The sequence below is a fragment of the Mandrillus leucophaeus genome, unplaced genomic scaffold, assembly GCF_000951045.1.
Source record: "Mandrillus leucophaeus isolate KB7577 unplaced genomic scaffold, Mleu.le_1.0 Scaffold24, whole genome shotgun sequence".
Lineage (NCBI taxonomy): Eukaryota > Metazoa > Chordata > Mammalia > Primates > Cercopithecidae > Mandrillus > Mandrillus leucophaeus.
Genome location: NW_012102476.1, coordinates 864,395 through 879,226, shown reverse-complemented (window position 1 = coordinate 879,226; position 14,832 = coordinate 864,395). Strand labels below are relative to the sequence as shown.

General features: G+C 50.6%; 1 protein-coding gene across 1 annotated transcript in view; it reads right to left on the bottom strand.

Annotated features, from left to right (window-relative positions):
* The window catches only part of KIAA0556 (KIAA0556 ortholog), a 259,351-nt gene that overhangs the window by 49,985 nt on the left and 194,534 nt on the right, over nucleotides 1-14,832 (bottom strand). The window contains exon 15 of the mRNA XM_011982338.1: nucleotides 697-1,576. Coding sequence (XP_011837728.1) covers nucleotides 697-1,576 — 880 coding nt within the window. The remainder of the gene's footprint in view (nucleotides 1-696; nucleotides 1,577-14,832) is intronic.

Here is a 14,832-nt window from a genome sequence, read left to right as displayed (position 1 = left end):
GGCCTGGCCTTGCATTCCTAAAGGCTGACTAGAAACCTGAGTGGAGCGGCAGCCGCCCTGTGGGTGGGCTTATGGTCTCCAAATTGCCGAAGTCCTCACTATTCCCTGTGCCACTTCCAACACCCAGGCAAGTGTCAATTGCTATGCATCATCACACTTGTGTTATTATTTTTTCTTTTTTTTCTTGAGACAGAGTCTCACTGTGTCACCTAGGCTGGAATGCAGTGGCACAATCATGGCTCACTGTAGCCTTGACCTCCTGGGCCACAGCGATCTTCCCGCCTCAGCCTCCTAAAGTGCTGGGATTTCAGACCTGGCCACTGTAGCCACCTATTTTTCTAACAGTTGGAGAAAGTGAAGTGATTAGAGACCAATGTCTCTAGGAAAGGTAGGAGAACAAAGTCTTTTGGAAAATGGCTTGGAAAAGTCATGTGTTGCAAGAAAAATGGGCAAAGGGACATACTTTGGTGGCAATGACAAACACATCTATGAATTTATCATGCAAAATGTATCTTGCCCATTTCACTCATTTATGTACCTCTTTGGCCCCTGAGATAGTGATTTTGTGACCCTTAGTTGAGAACCACCACCTTGTTTTGCAGATAAGGAAACTGAGGTCCAGGGAGTAACTGGCTTCATGCCAATTAGAGGCGCTGGGATGATGGTGCCCAAGTCAGGCTGCTTTTTGGAGCTTACCTCTGCTGGCTGACTGGTCGTCCCCATGACTACTGCTGCCAGCATCCTTCCTTGAGCCCCTCCTCCCACTAGCAGGGCGCTCTCTGTTGGGGGGCTGGTTAAAGATGTCTGAGTCATCACTGTGGACTTTGGGGGTTGCCCTCTGGGGTCTCTCCTTGGTGTTGGCACTCCGGCTGGTCCCCCGCCCTGGCTCACGCCGGGGGCCTTTATCCCCAGCCTCGGTCTCTCTGGGACCCTCACCGATGACATCGTCTGACGGGAGCCTGCCCTTCCAGGCCAGTGGCTTCTCGGGACTAAGCCAGAGGGGTTTTGACTTCCTGCCTTCCTGCTTCCTGTCCTTCCCGGTGGGAGAAGGTTGTAACCAGGATGGCGTTTTGCCGGGTGGCTCACAGATTTTTCTGCCCATGAGGTTTTCCAGTTGTTGGATGAGAGAGGGCTCCTCGTGGACAGGAGGGCACCTGACAGGTGGGGAGGTGGCAGGAGCATTGGGCATGTCACCTATCAAAGCGGGGGCTGCCGACAGTCTCAAATATTCCTCTAACTGGGACAAACTGTCTTTCCCGCAATTAGTTGAATTCTTCCTTTCGCCAGACACATCTCCTTGTGAAGATAGCTTTGCATCCACTAATGTTTCAGCTGGCTGTGGGCAACCGAGACCAAGCTCCTTGTCCCCGCTGGCGCCAGCCATCTCGTGGGCGCCTCTGCTTTCTTCCGAGTGAATGTTCACGGTGTTCTCCAGTCGCTCGCTCTTCTCGTTCTTCTGGTCAACCAGGATGCTGTGGTCAGCTGGGGCCTCCCTGTCTCCTTTGTCTAACTTGCCATTGAAGATAAGGTTTCTGTTGACGTAAAGCTTCACGTTCTTGGCACCAATGTCAAGATCCTGAAACCACAAGATTTAACAAAGTGAAGATGCATAGCATCAGACTGATGTATGAAATTTTGGAAGTCGAAGATACCAAAAAAAGAAAAGAAAATGTGAAATGCTAGAAATGCGAGCTTTTGAAAACGACAGTGCTGGGGGTGTGAAACTAGGCTTGGTCTCATTTCCGTGCGAACCGTTACATACTCTATAAATCAAAGGACTTTCACAAAGAGACGGACTCAATCGCTGCTTTCGTCATCATTACCTCCTGTTGGGACATTTGTAATAGCCTACTAATTGGTCCCCCTGCTTCCCGTCTCTTGCTACTTTAACTTGGACTTCACATTGCCACCAGAGTTAATTTTCTACCAGAGCGAATCTGTCCAGTCATTCCCCTGTGTGAAATCCTTCATGTTTTTTTCACAGCCTATAGCAGTGTTCTTTAAAGTCCAGTTCCTGAGACCATCTGCGTCAAAAAGCCTGAAGTGCTTATAAAACACAGCCTTCCTGGCCTCGGCAGGCATCATAATTGGGAGACCGTAAAAGCAGAGGCTGAGACAAGGACTTGGGTGCAAGTCGAGTATTTGGCAGGTGAGTCCGAGAGGTAACGGGGAAAGTAAGATAGGGCAGGAAAAAGGAAATACCCAATTTTTTTTTGAGCTGGTCACTGCTGTGGCCGACTGGTGCTCCTTCCCATGGGGGCCCTCTGTGGAACTCCAAGAACTCACTTTCCCCAACCCTAGTCTTCACCTATCTTAAAAATGGCTCCATCCTTGAAGCAGTTGCCAAAAACCTCGTGGCCCCCTTGATCCCTCTCTTTCTCACTTGCCCATCCGATCTGCCAGCTGTCCCTCGCCTCTCTCTTCAGAACACTTCCTGGGTCTGACCTCTCTGCCCGGAATGTGCTGCTGCCTTCCTTGCCCAGGCCACCAGGGTCTCTGACAGAGACACCACTGCCGCCTCCTAATTGGTCTCTCCGCTTCCACTCTGCGGTGTCTCCTCCAAATCCTGCACTCACACTTCATTTTCTATGCAGCAGTGAGTCTTTTTTTTTTTTTAACTGAAATCAGATCATGGGAATCTTCTGCTTAAACGCATGTTGCAAGTGTCTCTCCAAGACTGGGACATTTATCCACTGCTAGTTCAAGGCTGCCCTCGGGGCACTGATGCACCCACACACGCACGAGCTGAGTGTGCTCCCACAGCAGAGCACCCCAAGAGCACCTGAAGCAGGGCGCTGTCCACATGCGGGGACTGTCCCACGTCCACAGCAGCTGCAGTCGGAAGGGAGCCAGGAGGATGCCGTGTGACGACCACTGCCTCAAGGGCAGTCTGTAGGTAACTACTGGACTCAAAACAAGTTCTCCAGGTGATTTCTTCACACGACAGGGTGCAGAACCATGCTGCTGAGGGGATAAATTCCAAAGCCCTCCACGTGACATGCAGTAACCTTCACAAAGGGTCCCCACCTCGCTCTCCTCTCTCACTGCCAGCCTAAATGCCCCCATGTCACACAGGTTCAGCTCTGTTCCTTCTATGCTTAAGATAAAATCACACCTCCTGCTACTGTTCCACTCGTCTCATCCTCTTTACAGCAAAACTCTTTCCCCGGCTTTATCGAGGAGTAGAAAACACATCCCATACAATAAACTGTGTATATTTAACGGCTACAGCTTGATAAGTTTTAACATGTGTCTACGCCAATGAAACCATCACACTCAAGAGAACAAACGTACCTATCACCCCTAAGGTTTCCTCGTGCCCCTTGGTAACCCCTGTCTCCCCTTCCTCCTTCCCCAGCCCCAGGCAACCACCTAGCTGTGGTCCCTCCCTATACACTGATCGTCCTTTCTGGAATGTTTACAGAAAGGAATCATGTTGCATGTAGTCTTTTTTGCCCGGCTCTTTCAGTCATCGTAACTGCTCTGAGATTCACCTGTGTTATGGGAACTGATAGTTCCTTTCCTTTCTACTGCTAAGGAATATTCCATTGCAGGGATCCCCCATGATCTGTCTATCACCCTATAAGTGAATTTCTGAGTGTCACTGTCCCTGTGGCTCCTCCTCCCATTGGGTTTCCGCCTCCACCTCCACGTGGAACCCACCTGACCTGGGCACTGATAACTAGGGTGACAGTCCATCCTTGTCTGTCTGGGACAATTCTGATTTATACCTGCTGTCCTGGTGCCATTACTAATGACTCTCAGAAGTGTCTGGTTCCTAAATTACAGGGTCCAGCCGACTGCCACAGGCAATGGGAATTTCTCAGTTCTGGGGGGCGGGGAGCGGGTGGGTGTGGCAGCTCGGCAGTACTCAGCAGCTTCTCCTCCTTTGCCATGGCTTTCCTCCCTGGGGCTTGTGTGGCTCTGCGCCCACCTGGCTTTCTTCCTGCCTCGCTGGCTGAGTCTGCCTGACTCCTGGGCTACTTCCTCTTCTTCGGCTGCACCTTGAAGGACTGGGCTGCCCGGGGCTCAGTCCAAGGCCTCCTGAGTGCTCTTCCCTCGCTCTCCAGGTGGTCTCACTCAGGCCCCAGGCTCCCAGTTATTTTCATCTCCAACCCTGACCTTTCCACCAAGACCCAAGTGACTGCTTGGCCTCTCTTCCTGGATATCTAACAGGTATTCCAATGTTAAAATGCCCAAACAGAATGTTCTCTTTTTTTTTTTAAGAGACAGAGTCTTGCTCTGTTGCCCAGGCTGGTGTTCAGTGGCTTGATTAGGGTTCACTGCAACCTGAATTTCTGGGCTCAAGTGACCCTCCTGTCTCAGCCTCCTGGATAGCCGGGACTACAGGTGCACGTCACTATGGCCAGCTAATTAAAATAAATTATTTTTTTGTAGAGATGGGGTCTCACTTTGTTGCCCAGGCTGGTCTTGAGCTCCGGGGCTCAAGGGATCCTCCTGCCTTGGCCTCCCAAAGCGCTGGGATTACAGGTGTGAATCACTGTGCCTGGTGTGCCCGAAACAGAATTCTGAAATCACCTTCTCCAAACCCAGTCTTCAACTATCTTAAAAATGGGTCCATCATTCGAGCGGTTGCTAAAAAGCTCACCGTCCCCTCGTCCCCTCTCACTTTCTCACTCACATCCAGCGTGTCGGCACGTCCCTCGGCTCTCTCTCCAGAACACAGCCTAGAGCTGACCTCCTCGCCCGAGTGTGCTGCTGCCTGGGCCACCAGGGTCTCCCCCAGAGACACCACCGTTGCCTCCCAACTGGTCTCTCCGCCTCCACTCGGGGCTGTCTCCCCAAAACGCTGCACTCACTTCATTTTCCACACAGCAGTGAGTCTTTTTTTAACAACTGAAATCAGATCCTGGGAGCCTCCTGCTTAAAGCTGCCCAGTGACTTCCTATGGCACTGACAATAAATCCTGCGCCCCTTCAGGGGTGCCCACTGACCTCTCTGACTCCGGCTCCTGGCACCTGCCTCGGTTCCTTGACGTGGCTCAGCCTGTTCCTGCCTTAGAGCCTGCACACTTGCCTGGCATGCTCTGCCTCAGACGCCCACAGCCTTGCTCCTTCTTCTGTTCAGGGCCTTCTGTGACCATCCCTCTAGAGCAGCCCCACCTCATCGGTCCCCTCTGTATCTTATTGCCCTGTTTGATTTCCTTTTAGTCTCTGAATGGTCTTGCTTATCAGCTTTTAACTTATTTATTGTTTTTCCCACTCAAAGTTAGGCTCCAAGACAGCCAAGGCCCTGCCCGTCTTGTCCAAGGGCACATTGTAGCCACCCAACAATTATTTTTGGGCTGGGTGCGGTAGCTCATGTCTGTAATCTCAATACTTTGGGAGGCCAAGGTGGACGGATCACCTAAGGTCAGGAGTTCGAGACCGGTCTGGCCAACATGGTGAAACCCCATCTCTACTAAAAATACAAAAATTAGCCTGGCGTGATGGTGTGAACCTGTAATCCCAGCTACTCGGGAGGCTGAGGCAGGAAAATCACTTGAACCTGGGAGGCAGAGGTTGCAGTGAGCTGAGATCTTGCCATTGCACTCCAGCCTGGGTGACGACAGTGAAGGTCCGTCTCTAAATAAATAAATAAATAAATAATTTACTTTGGAATAGCAAATGAATAAACACAGTATTCTCTCCTGGACAGCACTGCTCTCTCAACAGTGCTCTAAGAACGAACCTGATCAGAAAAGCGGCGGTCTGTGGGTTTCACCTCCAGATCATTTATTTCCCACGTTGCCTTGGCTTCTGATCTGCTCTTGGGAGATGGCATCCGAGACCCCGGAGATGTTCACCTATACTAACCTCCTGCTTAGCCTTCCCGAAAGCTAGGTGAGTAGGAGCTAACAAATTTCAGGATCACTGAGTTACAGAGGTTTCTGCAGCAATTTAGAAGGAGAACTTCCAGCCTGCGTTACGCCACAGGAACTCGGCTTCAATTATCCAATTGCGGATGGCAGGCTACTCTTTGCCGACTGTCAGAAAAGTCGATTCTCAAAGCACTCTTTTACATGTTTATATGGATGGATTCTCTGTTTAGCAGAGGCACAGAGCAAGTGCATGCTGTGAATTCATTGGGAAACAGCTATTTGAGACGGACAGCATGGGCAGTTTTCAATGACTGGCCGTGCAAAATTACTGCCATAGGGACATCTGGTGAGACAGAAACGCCTTCCTTTAAAGAGGTGGTGGGTGATGGGGAAACCACCTAGTCCAGCACAGTCACAAGGTGGGCATCTTAGCTTTCCTAATAGGGTGCCCGACTTCTTTGACATGGCCACCCATCTTCCTTCCCCAGTCCAGAGCCCATCTGACCCCCAGCCATCAGCTGCCCTGTCCCCACCAAGATGTCTGGTGGAGAGGGAACTGAGAGAGGGAAGCAGGCGCAGGCAGGGGTCAGGCAGGTAAGAGAGAGGAGTGGGCTCAGATGGAAACCAGTGGTATGCAGGGGTCACGGGGGAGGCGGGAGGGTTGTGCCCTGCCTGGCAGCTCTGAGCTCTGAAATGTTTCCAGCACTCTGCAGGCCAAACAAGCCACATTCATGGGCAGATGTGGCCCAAGGATCACCAGAGTAGGGTCCCTGTAGGGAATGAATATTAGTCACTTCTCTGGATATTCTGTTTAAAGGATAACAGACTGCCTTGTCCTACACCATCCTCAGAACAATCCTGCAAGGGAAGCATTAGGGCCCCATCTTATGGATGGAGAAACTGAGGCACATGCCTTCCCCAAGGTCACATGGCTGGTGTGTGGTGAGCCACTATGGCTGGCATGCTAAGGTCTTAATCACCATCTTTCTGTGGGTCAAGCTAGATTCCAAGAAAGCCACAGTCCTGGCCATGCTAGCCTAGCCACTGTCAGGAGCACCTGTACCGGTGGAGCTCTGAGCCTCCACCTTTTTTAAACATTTTATTTTTATTTTTTGAGACGGCATCTCGCTCTGTTGCCCAGGCTGGAGTGCAGTGGTGTGACCTCAGCTTACTGCAATCTTTGCCTCCCGGGTTCAAGCGATTTTCATGCCTCAGTCTCCCAAGTAGCTGGGATTACAGGCACACCACTATGCCTGGCTATTTTTTGTATTTTTAGTAGACACGGGGTTTCACCATGTTGGCCAGACTGGTCTTGAACTCCTGTCCTCAGGTGATCCATCTGCCTAGGCCTCCCAAAGTGCTGGGATTACAGGCGTGAACCACCGCGCCTGGCCTTTTTTTTTTTTTTTTTTAATAAGTCCCTCTGGGCCAGGCGCAGTGGCTTACACCTGTAATCCCAACACTTTTGGAGGCTGAGGTGGGCAGATCATGAGGTCTGGAGTTCGAGACCAGCCTGGCCAACATGGTGAAACCCCGTCTGTACTGAAAATACAAAAATTAGCCAGGCGTGTTGGCAGGCGCCTGTAATCTCAGCTACTTGAGAGGCTGAGGCAGGAGAATTACTTGAAACCAGAAGGTGGAGGTTGCAGTGAGCCGAGACTGTGCCACTGCACTCCAGCCTGGGCAAAAGAGGGAAACTCGGTCTCAAAAATAAAATAAAATAAAAAAAAGAAAATAAGTCCCTATGGACGAACTGTCTCCTACCCCACCCCAGCCCCCACCTCCACCTCCACTGGGTGGTGGGCGTGTGTATGTGTGTGGGTCCCAGTCCTTCGAGATATTTTTCTACATATTTACGTATATACCGCATAAGTGTCATTACACCACAAGGGTGTGCTTAGCGGCTGTATGAGAGCCACATCTGCCCCAGGAAGAACGCAGGATGGAAGATTCTGTGAGTCTGGATTCCTCCACACCCCGCCAGTGCAGTTCTGTACAAAGGACATCTTTAGGAAAGGATCCAGGGGGAAAATCCTCTCCTCAGGAACCAGCCTGCTTCCTCCCCCTCCACTCATCGGAGCTTTAACCCCAGGCTCTTTCTCCCTTGTTCTGTCTTCTTCCAGGAAGTGCACGATGAAATTCCTTCCTGCCAGAATGTCTTAACCTTTAGAACCTTGTGTCTCTCTCTCTGCGCGCGCGCGCGCGTGTGTGTGTGTGTGTGTGTGTGTGTGTGTGTGTGTGTGTCTTGTTTCTTTGGTGTGAATATTTTTTTTCCTTCCTTAACTAGAGATATTTTTATGCCTTTTGTTCATGCTGCCTCAAACCCCCTTTGCAATGGATTTTGAAAAGGATACTTTGAAACTCTGTGGCTGGTGTGTAGTTAATGGGAACACCTTTCCTGGCCCACATTTTGTCCTTCTCTTCCTTCTTTACAGTTGGCAAGAATCAACTGTGCTGAAACTGTAAAGCATTTTTAATACAATATTAATATTATTTCAATCTAAGTAATTAACTCAGCAAGGCCACTTTCCTCCCTGGCCCCAGGGTAGAATGGTATGTCTTTTGCAATGAACATACAACTGCCCAACAAAGATTCATGGTGGCACGGTTCCACTGTGATAACAGCGAAGCACAGCTGTGGGCTTTAGCATCTTAAGTCACTTTCCCTGGAGAGGAGCACCTGCCTTTGGTGCAGCCAGTACAACCTGAGAACAAACCTCTGGAACAAAACATTGGCTAGGCCCAAATACTACAAGCCAAGGTGGGCCCGTTAAGGCAAATGGCGCCTTGGCATGGTGACACAACTGAATTTGGCCCAGATGTGCACTGGCTGGACTTCAGACACAGCCCAGGGAGCCCACACTGCAGGAGTCCCACACTCTGGGAGTTGTGTCATTGACTGGGAACATTCACCGGCACCTCTGCAGAGCAAAAGCATGGGCTGCTGTCCTTCCTAGCTCTTTGCCCGGAAGTGCTAGCTCCAGAACAGGAAGGAGTCAGGGGTTCTGGGCCAGGGGTTTAGGGTTTGTCTCCCGGACTCACTGCTTTTATCCCAACTGTAGGTCTATCGAGGTATGGAGGGCTATGGGGGCGGTGAGGTGCTGTCTCCCAGAGCACTGCCACGCACATGTCCGGACCTGGCTCAAGGACTGACTCCTCCAGGGAGCCCTTGGCCCTCCCTGTCTTCCCCTCTTCCCTGACTCTGGTTGACTTGAGTCTTCCTCTGAGGTTTTAGTGTTGGGCTTGCAACCTGGTTCTCTGCACCTACTGCTTAGCCAAGTGTCCACAGACACACGCTTGTCCTCCCCAGGAGGCAAGACCTTCAAGGACAGGGGAAAGGGCTATTCCTATCTGTCCTGAGGTCTTGCTTTGGGGAATAAACTTTCAGGGAGTTCTGGTTTCATTGGGGAGTAACCTTCATGGTCTTTTACATGTCCCTTGGGAGGAAGGCCAGTGAAAACCATTCTTTGTGACATGAAATTTAATTTCCTAGAAGGGACAGAAGAAGATGGTAAGACACTGAGACATTTAACAAACACCTACTATATGCCACACTCTGGGAAGACCATGCCATGCCCCACCTGGCATCACAGACTCAGGATAACGAACGTGGATGGGATCCGATTAGTTCACACACTGGTGGTCCTCTGGCTGAAACCATGCTCGTTTAGCTCACCAAGCATTTAAGAATTTTAGAATTATTAGTAATATCTACAAATTGCGAGCTTTCACATAACAAGGTGCATTTCTGGCCTCTGTTGAAAAACTTAGGCTGTGTGGCAACACCGGGTCAGCGCTAACATGAGGAGTAATGGCTGCCCTCCTGCAGGGCCTGGCTCTCCAGTGGCAATGGTCGCTCTATAGAAAGGCAGGGCTGTGCCGTGTGCGGTAACTCATGCCTGTAATCCCAGCACTTTGGGAGGCTGAGGTGGGTGGATAATCTGAGGTCAGGAGTTTGAGACCGGCCTGGCCAACATGGCAAAACTCCATCTCTACTAAAAATACAAAAAAATTAGCCAGGTATAGGGCCACACACGTGTAATCTCAGCTACTCAGGACACTGCAGCAAGAGAATCGCTTGAACCCAGGAGGCAGAGGTTGCAGTGAGCCGAGATCATGCCACTGTACTTCAGCTAGGGAACTGAGTGAGACTCTGTCTCAAAAAAAAAAAAAAAAAAAAAGAAAAGAAAAGAAAAGAAAAGAAAAAGAAAAGCAGGGCTGTGAAGTGGGCACCAGAATGCCTGGTAGTCATGTGATCGTCAGCAAGTTGCTCTGCCTTTCTGTACCTCAGTTTCCCCATCTGTAAAATGGAGCTGGTAACTGCAGTACCTGTCTCATAGGACTGTTGTGCAGAATAAATGAGCTGATCTATATAAAGTGCTTTAAATGCTGCTTGCCACATATGCAAGACACAGGAGTTACCCTCATGTCTTGTACCTAATGTACCGCACCTAAAGAGACCCATCGAGGCTGGCTGCTCGGGTTGATGTGGCTCAGAGACAATGCTCTGCAGGGCCCAGTGCAGCAATCCCCCTGTTTCTGGCAGAGGTTGGCAGCAGCCATAGGAGGAGCCCCATGCACTCTGAGGTCAAAACTCAACTAAGTTTGCGTTGAGGCCCTGGCATGCAAATCTTGCAATTTTATTCAATGCAGCCCATACCGTGTGGGGGTCTTTTGGTGTTGGGGGGTGGGGGTGGTAGGGGAGGGTCCTGGCCTGTGTGGGATGCAAAGGAAGCAAGCCAAGGTCCTCGCCTTGAAGAGCTCACAACCAGCTGTAGGTGAAGTGGTCGCATGCTCAAATGCTAGTGGCACCGCAGCCATGGGGGTCTGTGAGCTGAAGGACGCATACCCTCAAGTCCAGAGGAAGCAGGGAGAATTCTGCTCCAGCCAGTGGATGAAAGAGAGGGAATACTGCCAGGTCATCAAAAGCCAATTTCCAAATGTTGTCATTAAACAATTCATAAGCTGTAAACACCGTGAGGACCAAACCGAACGCATCACAGGGCAGATTTGGCCGGGGGTGCCTGTTTGTATGTCAGAAACTCAGGACCCTAAGGAACACCCTCAGGAAGCAGGGACTTGGTGCCAGGAAGGGTGTGGCTGGAGACCCCCAGAAGGGGCCTGAGGCAGGCTAGGGGTACGGGGAGGCTTGTCTGTGAAGTCAGGCTCAAGCTGAACCTCAGCGTTTTGAAAGGCAGGTTTGTAACAAGATGGGTCAGGTATTCCAGGCTCTGGGGATGGCAGGAGCTAAGGCAGAGGGGAGAGAAGAGTTTTATGGGGGCCAGTGGGAGGTCAAAGCTATCTAAGCATGAAAGAGCCAGAGAGTCAGATTTTGGGGTCAGGGAGTGATGGAAGTCACCAATGCAAACACATTCAGGGTCCAGGCAAGTACCGCAAATGAGACAGGCAATGGGGTATAAGGACAACAGTGTCGCTGTGACTCAGCTCCACTCAAGTTTCCAGGTATAAATGTGGGATCTTCTAGTTTCTCAAAAAAATGCAAAAAACTTCATATTTTCACGCAAAACCTCCCAATTTAAAAATGTTGGCTATTAATTCAAATAATTTTGAAAACATGTGATCCAGTGGAAGTCTACCTGTGAGCTGCATCTGGTGACCGGTGCACAGCCTCTGTGTCCAGCCTTCTTCCCAGGATGCTCTGGGAGGCATGTGACAGCAGTGGGTCATGGTTGCTCCCCTGAGGTATTCTGCAGCTGGGAGGCCCTGGGCTCATCCCCTTCACTGCAGGGCCCCTGGGCCTCCCCTGCCTGGGCACGAGCTTGCAGGGGCAGGCAGCGTATCAGTGCTGATTCCCAGCACAACGCCTGGGCTTGGGGCAATTGACAAACCTCTGCTGATGAGAGGAGGGGCTGAGCCCATGAGCAGTGGAGGGGAGGATGGGGATACACGGGAATAAGGCTTCACACAGCAACAGGAAGAAGGGAAGGGATGAGCTGGATTGGGAAGGAGACTGGTTTTGGAAATTGAACTGGTAGGACTTAGAGATGCCTGACAGTGAGGGGCAAAGGGAAGTCAGAGGATCAAAGTTGTGAGCCAGGAGCTGGCGCAGACAGAAAAAGGAAGTGGAGAAGGAAGCCTGGCGTGGGTGGACAGACGGGCAGGGTTTGGGTGTGCCAAGTGGGAGTAGTGTGCATTCACAGTAAGAAAGGCCAGAAATAGCGATCCAGTGGTCAGGCCTGCAGCTTTGATATGTGGTTAAGTGTCAAGGAAGGTTTAAGTTTGGGAGCTGATGAATAAATTCAACAGCATGTGACTCCTATGTTCTTAGAGAAAAAGAAAAAGGACCTAGGTCGGGTATGATTTTCTATCTTCCCTGGTGATTTTTCCCTCTTTCAGAGGCAGAACTTCAATTTCCCATTGAAAATCCAGCCTTCTCTTAATTTCACCTCATGTGGATAATGTGGGCCCACCCCAGGTAGCAATGCAGGTCTGACCAATAATAAGCGCTAGATTGCAGCTTTCATGAGGACAGTCTCTTTCTGCGGGGGCTGCTGAAATAAACATGAACCTGATGCCACTGGGGGCTACCACGTGGAACCTGAGGATGAGGCCAGCACAGAGGGGAAGAGAGCTAAGTGATGGAGGGAGGCAGATTCCTGATGACATCATGTGAAATCCTGGATGCCGCCATACCTAAAGCCAGCCACCCAGCGTCTTCTCTTACATGAGCCAAAGACTTCTATTTTGTGCTTAACCCAGTTTTAATTGGGTTTTCTGTCTTTTGCTACCAAGAGAATCCTGGCTGATAAAACAGCCCTTCTACTGAGAACTCCAATCAACGGGCTCAGCTACTGAGTCAGTCCTGGCCAAGGCTGGCAGGAGGCAGGTGGGAAGCTCCACCCTCCAGGCGATCTGTGATTTCTCCTGCTGCGCCAGTCAGCACCTACACCTGGGTGAGCAGCCCTCCCCTGCCCAGACATCTGCCTACTTCCAGTTGCAGCCTGCCCACCTGGTCTGCGCAGCACAGGACATGGGTCTCAGCTTCCATGCTGGCTCTGCGTCCACTTTCATTCTCTCTAGGAGCAGAGCCTGGCTCTGAATCCCCACGTTCTTGTGGGGCTGCTCTCTTTAAAGGCTGAATGTGGCTGGGCCCAGTGGTTCATGCCTGTAAATCCTAGCATTTTGGGAGGCTGAGGCAAGTGGTCACTTGAGGTCAGGAGTTCGAGACCAGCCTGGCCAACATGGCAAAACCCGTCTCTACTGAAAATATGAAAATCAGCTGGGCATGGTGGCGCGTGCCTGTAGTCCCAGCTACTCAGGAGGTTGAGGCAGGAGAACTGCTTGAACCCAGGGGGTGGAGTTTGCAGCGAACTGAGATCGGGTCACTGCACTCCAGCCTGGGTGACAAAGTGAGACTCTGTCTCTAAATAAATAAACAAATAAATAAATAAAGGCTGAATTCTCTGTTCACTTCTCCTTCCCCTGCTGGCTGGGGACCCACTTTAAGGCTGACCCTCTTGGAAGTCTCATGGCTACCATGTCTGTACCTACCTGAGTGAGGACTCTGCCCACAGACTGTACTCACTGCATCCCACCCAACGGAAAGCACCCTCTGGCCATTGGCAGTGGCCTAGACCAAGCCTGAGGTCCACAGCTCAGGAAGCTTCCCACGTAATGGGGTCAGTCCCCTTTTCACCAGTTGCCCTGCTAAGATGCCCAGCATACTTCCTGGACCCCACAGTGCCCAAACCCTGCCATGGGGCAGAGCCATCAGGCCACACTGACTCGGGTGACCAAATGAAGGTGACATCTTTGACTTCCGAGTCATTGAAATGTTTGGTCTTGGTTTGTATCAGATCCAAACAAACCAAGTGTAAAAGAAACAATTTTGAGAGAATTAGGAATGTTTAAACATGAAGTGGGTATCAGAGCATGATAATTAATTATGGCCACGCACGATAGTGCCATCAAGGTTACAGAAAAGTAAACAAACAAATGTCTTTTTTTGTTAGAGATGTATACTGAAGGATTTATGAGTGAAATACTGAGATAACTACAATTTGCTTTCAAATGTTAGGGGGATACGTGAAATAACAATAGCAGAATGTTGATAATTATTGAAGCAGGTGATGGATACACGCCTCATTACTGAACTAATCCCTTCACTTTTACATTCATTCAAAAACTTCTTCCCAGAAAAAGGCATTGCTGAAAATGCAAATAGTCATAGGATGAGTTGAGTCTACCCAAAGGGCACCCCAAGAGCACTGACACCCTCATCCAAGCCACCACCATCTTCAGTTAGGCTGTTCTTAGCTAGACTATGTCTTGAGCCTCCTCTCTCTGGGCTCCCTCTGCCCGCTGATCCATTCTCCAAATCAACCAGAGTAGTCTTTTAAATTCCTCAATCAGGACCGGGCGCGGTGGCTCACACCTGTAATCCCAGCACTTTGGGAAGCTGAGGCGGGAGGATGACTTGAGGCCAAGAGTTTGAGACCTGCCTATATCTGCAAAAAATAAAAAAAACTAGCTGTGGTGGTGTGCACACCTGGAGTCCCAGCTACTTGGGAGGCTGAGGTGGGAGGAACACGTGAACCCAGGAGGTCAAGGCTGCAGTGAGCCATGATCACGCCACTGCGCTCCAGCCTGGGCAACAGAGAGAGACTATCTAGAAAAACAAACAAACAAACAAACAAACAAACATTGTCCATCAGATCATGTCACCCTGCTCACAAGCCTCCGGCAATGACACTAACAACTGACCCTTGTGCAGAGGGCGGGAGGCCAGGAACGACTCAAAGCACTTTACATGCATTCACTGGACATTTTCCAGATAACGCTGAGGCATAGAGATGTGAGGTAACCTGCCCCAGGCCACATGGTCTCTGATGGGCTGGCTCTGACCATACTATATTCTGCCTGTCTCCGAATCAGATCCAAACCTGCTGGCCCACAGGATCTTGTCCCCACCTCCCTCTGGGACCTCCCATGACACTCCTTGTTCCCCATGCTCCAGCCACTTGGCGAAACCACAGTCCTTGAACTCCTGC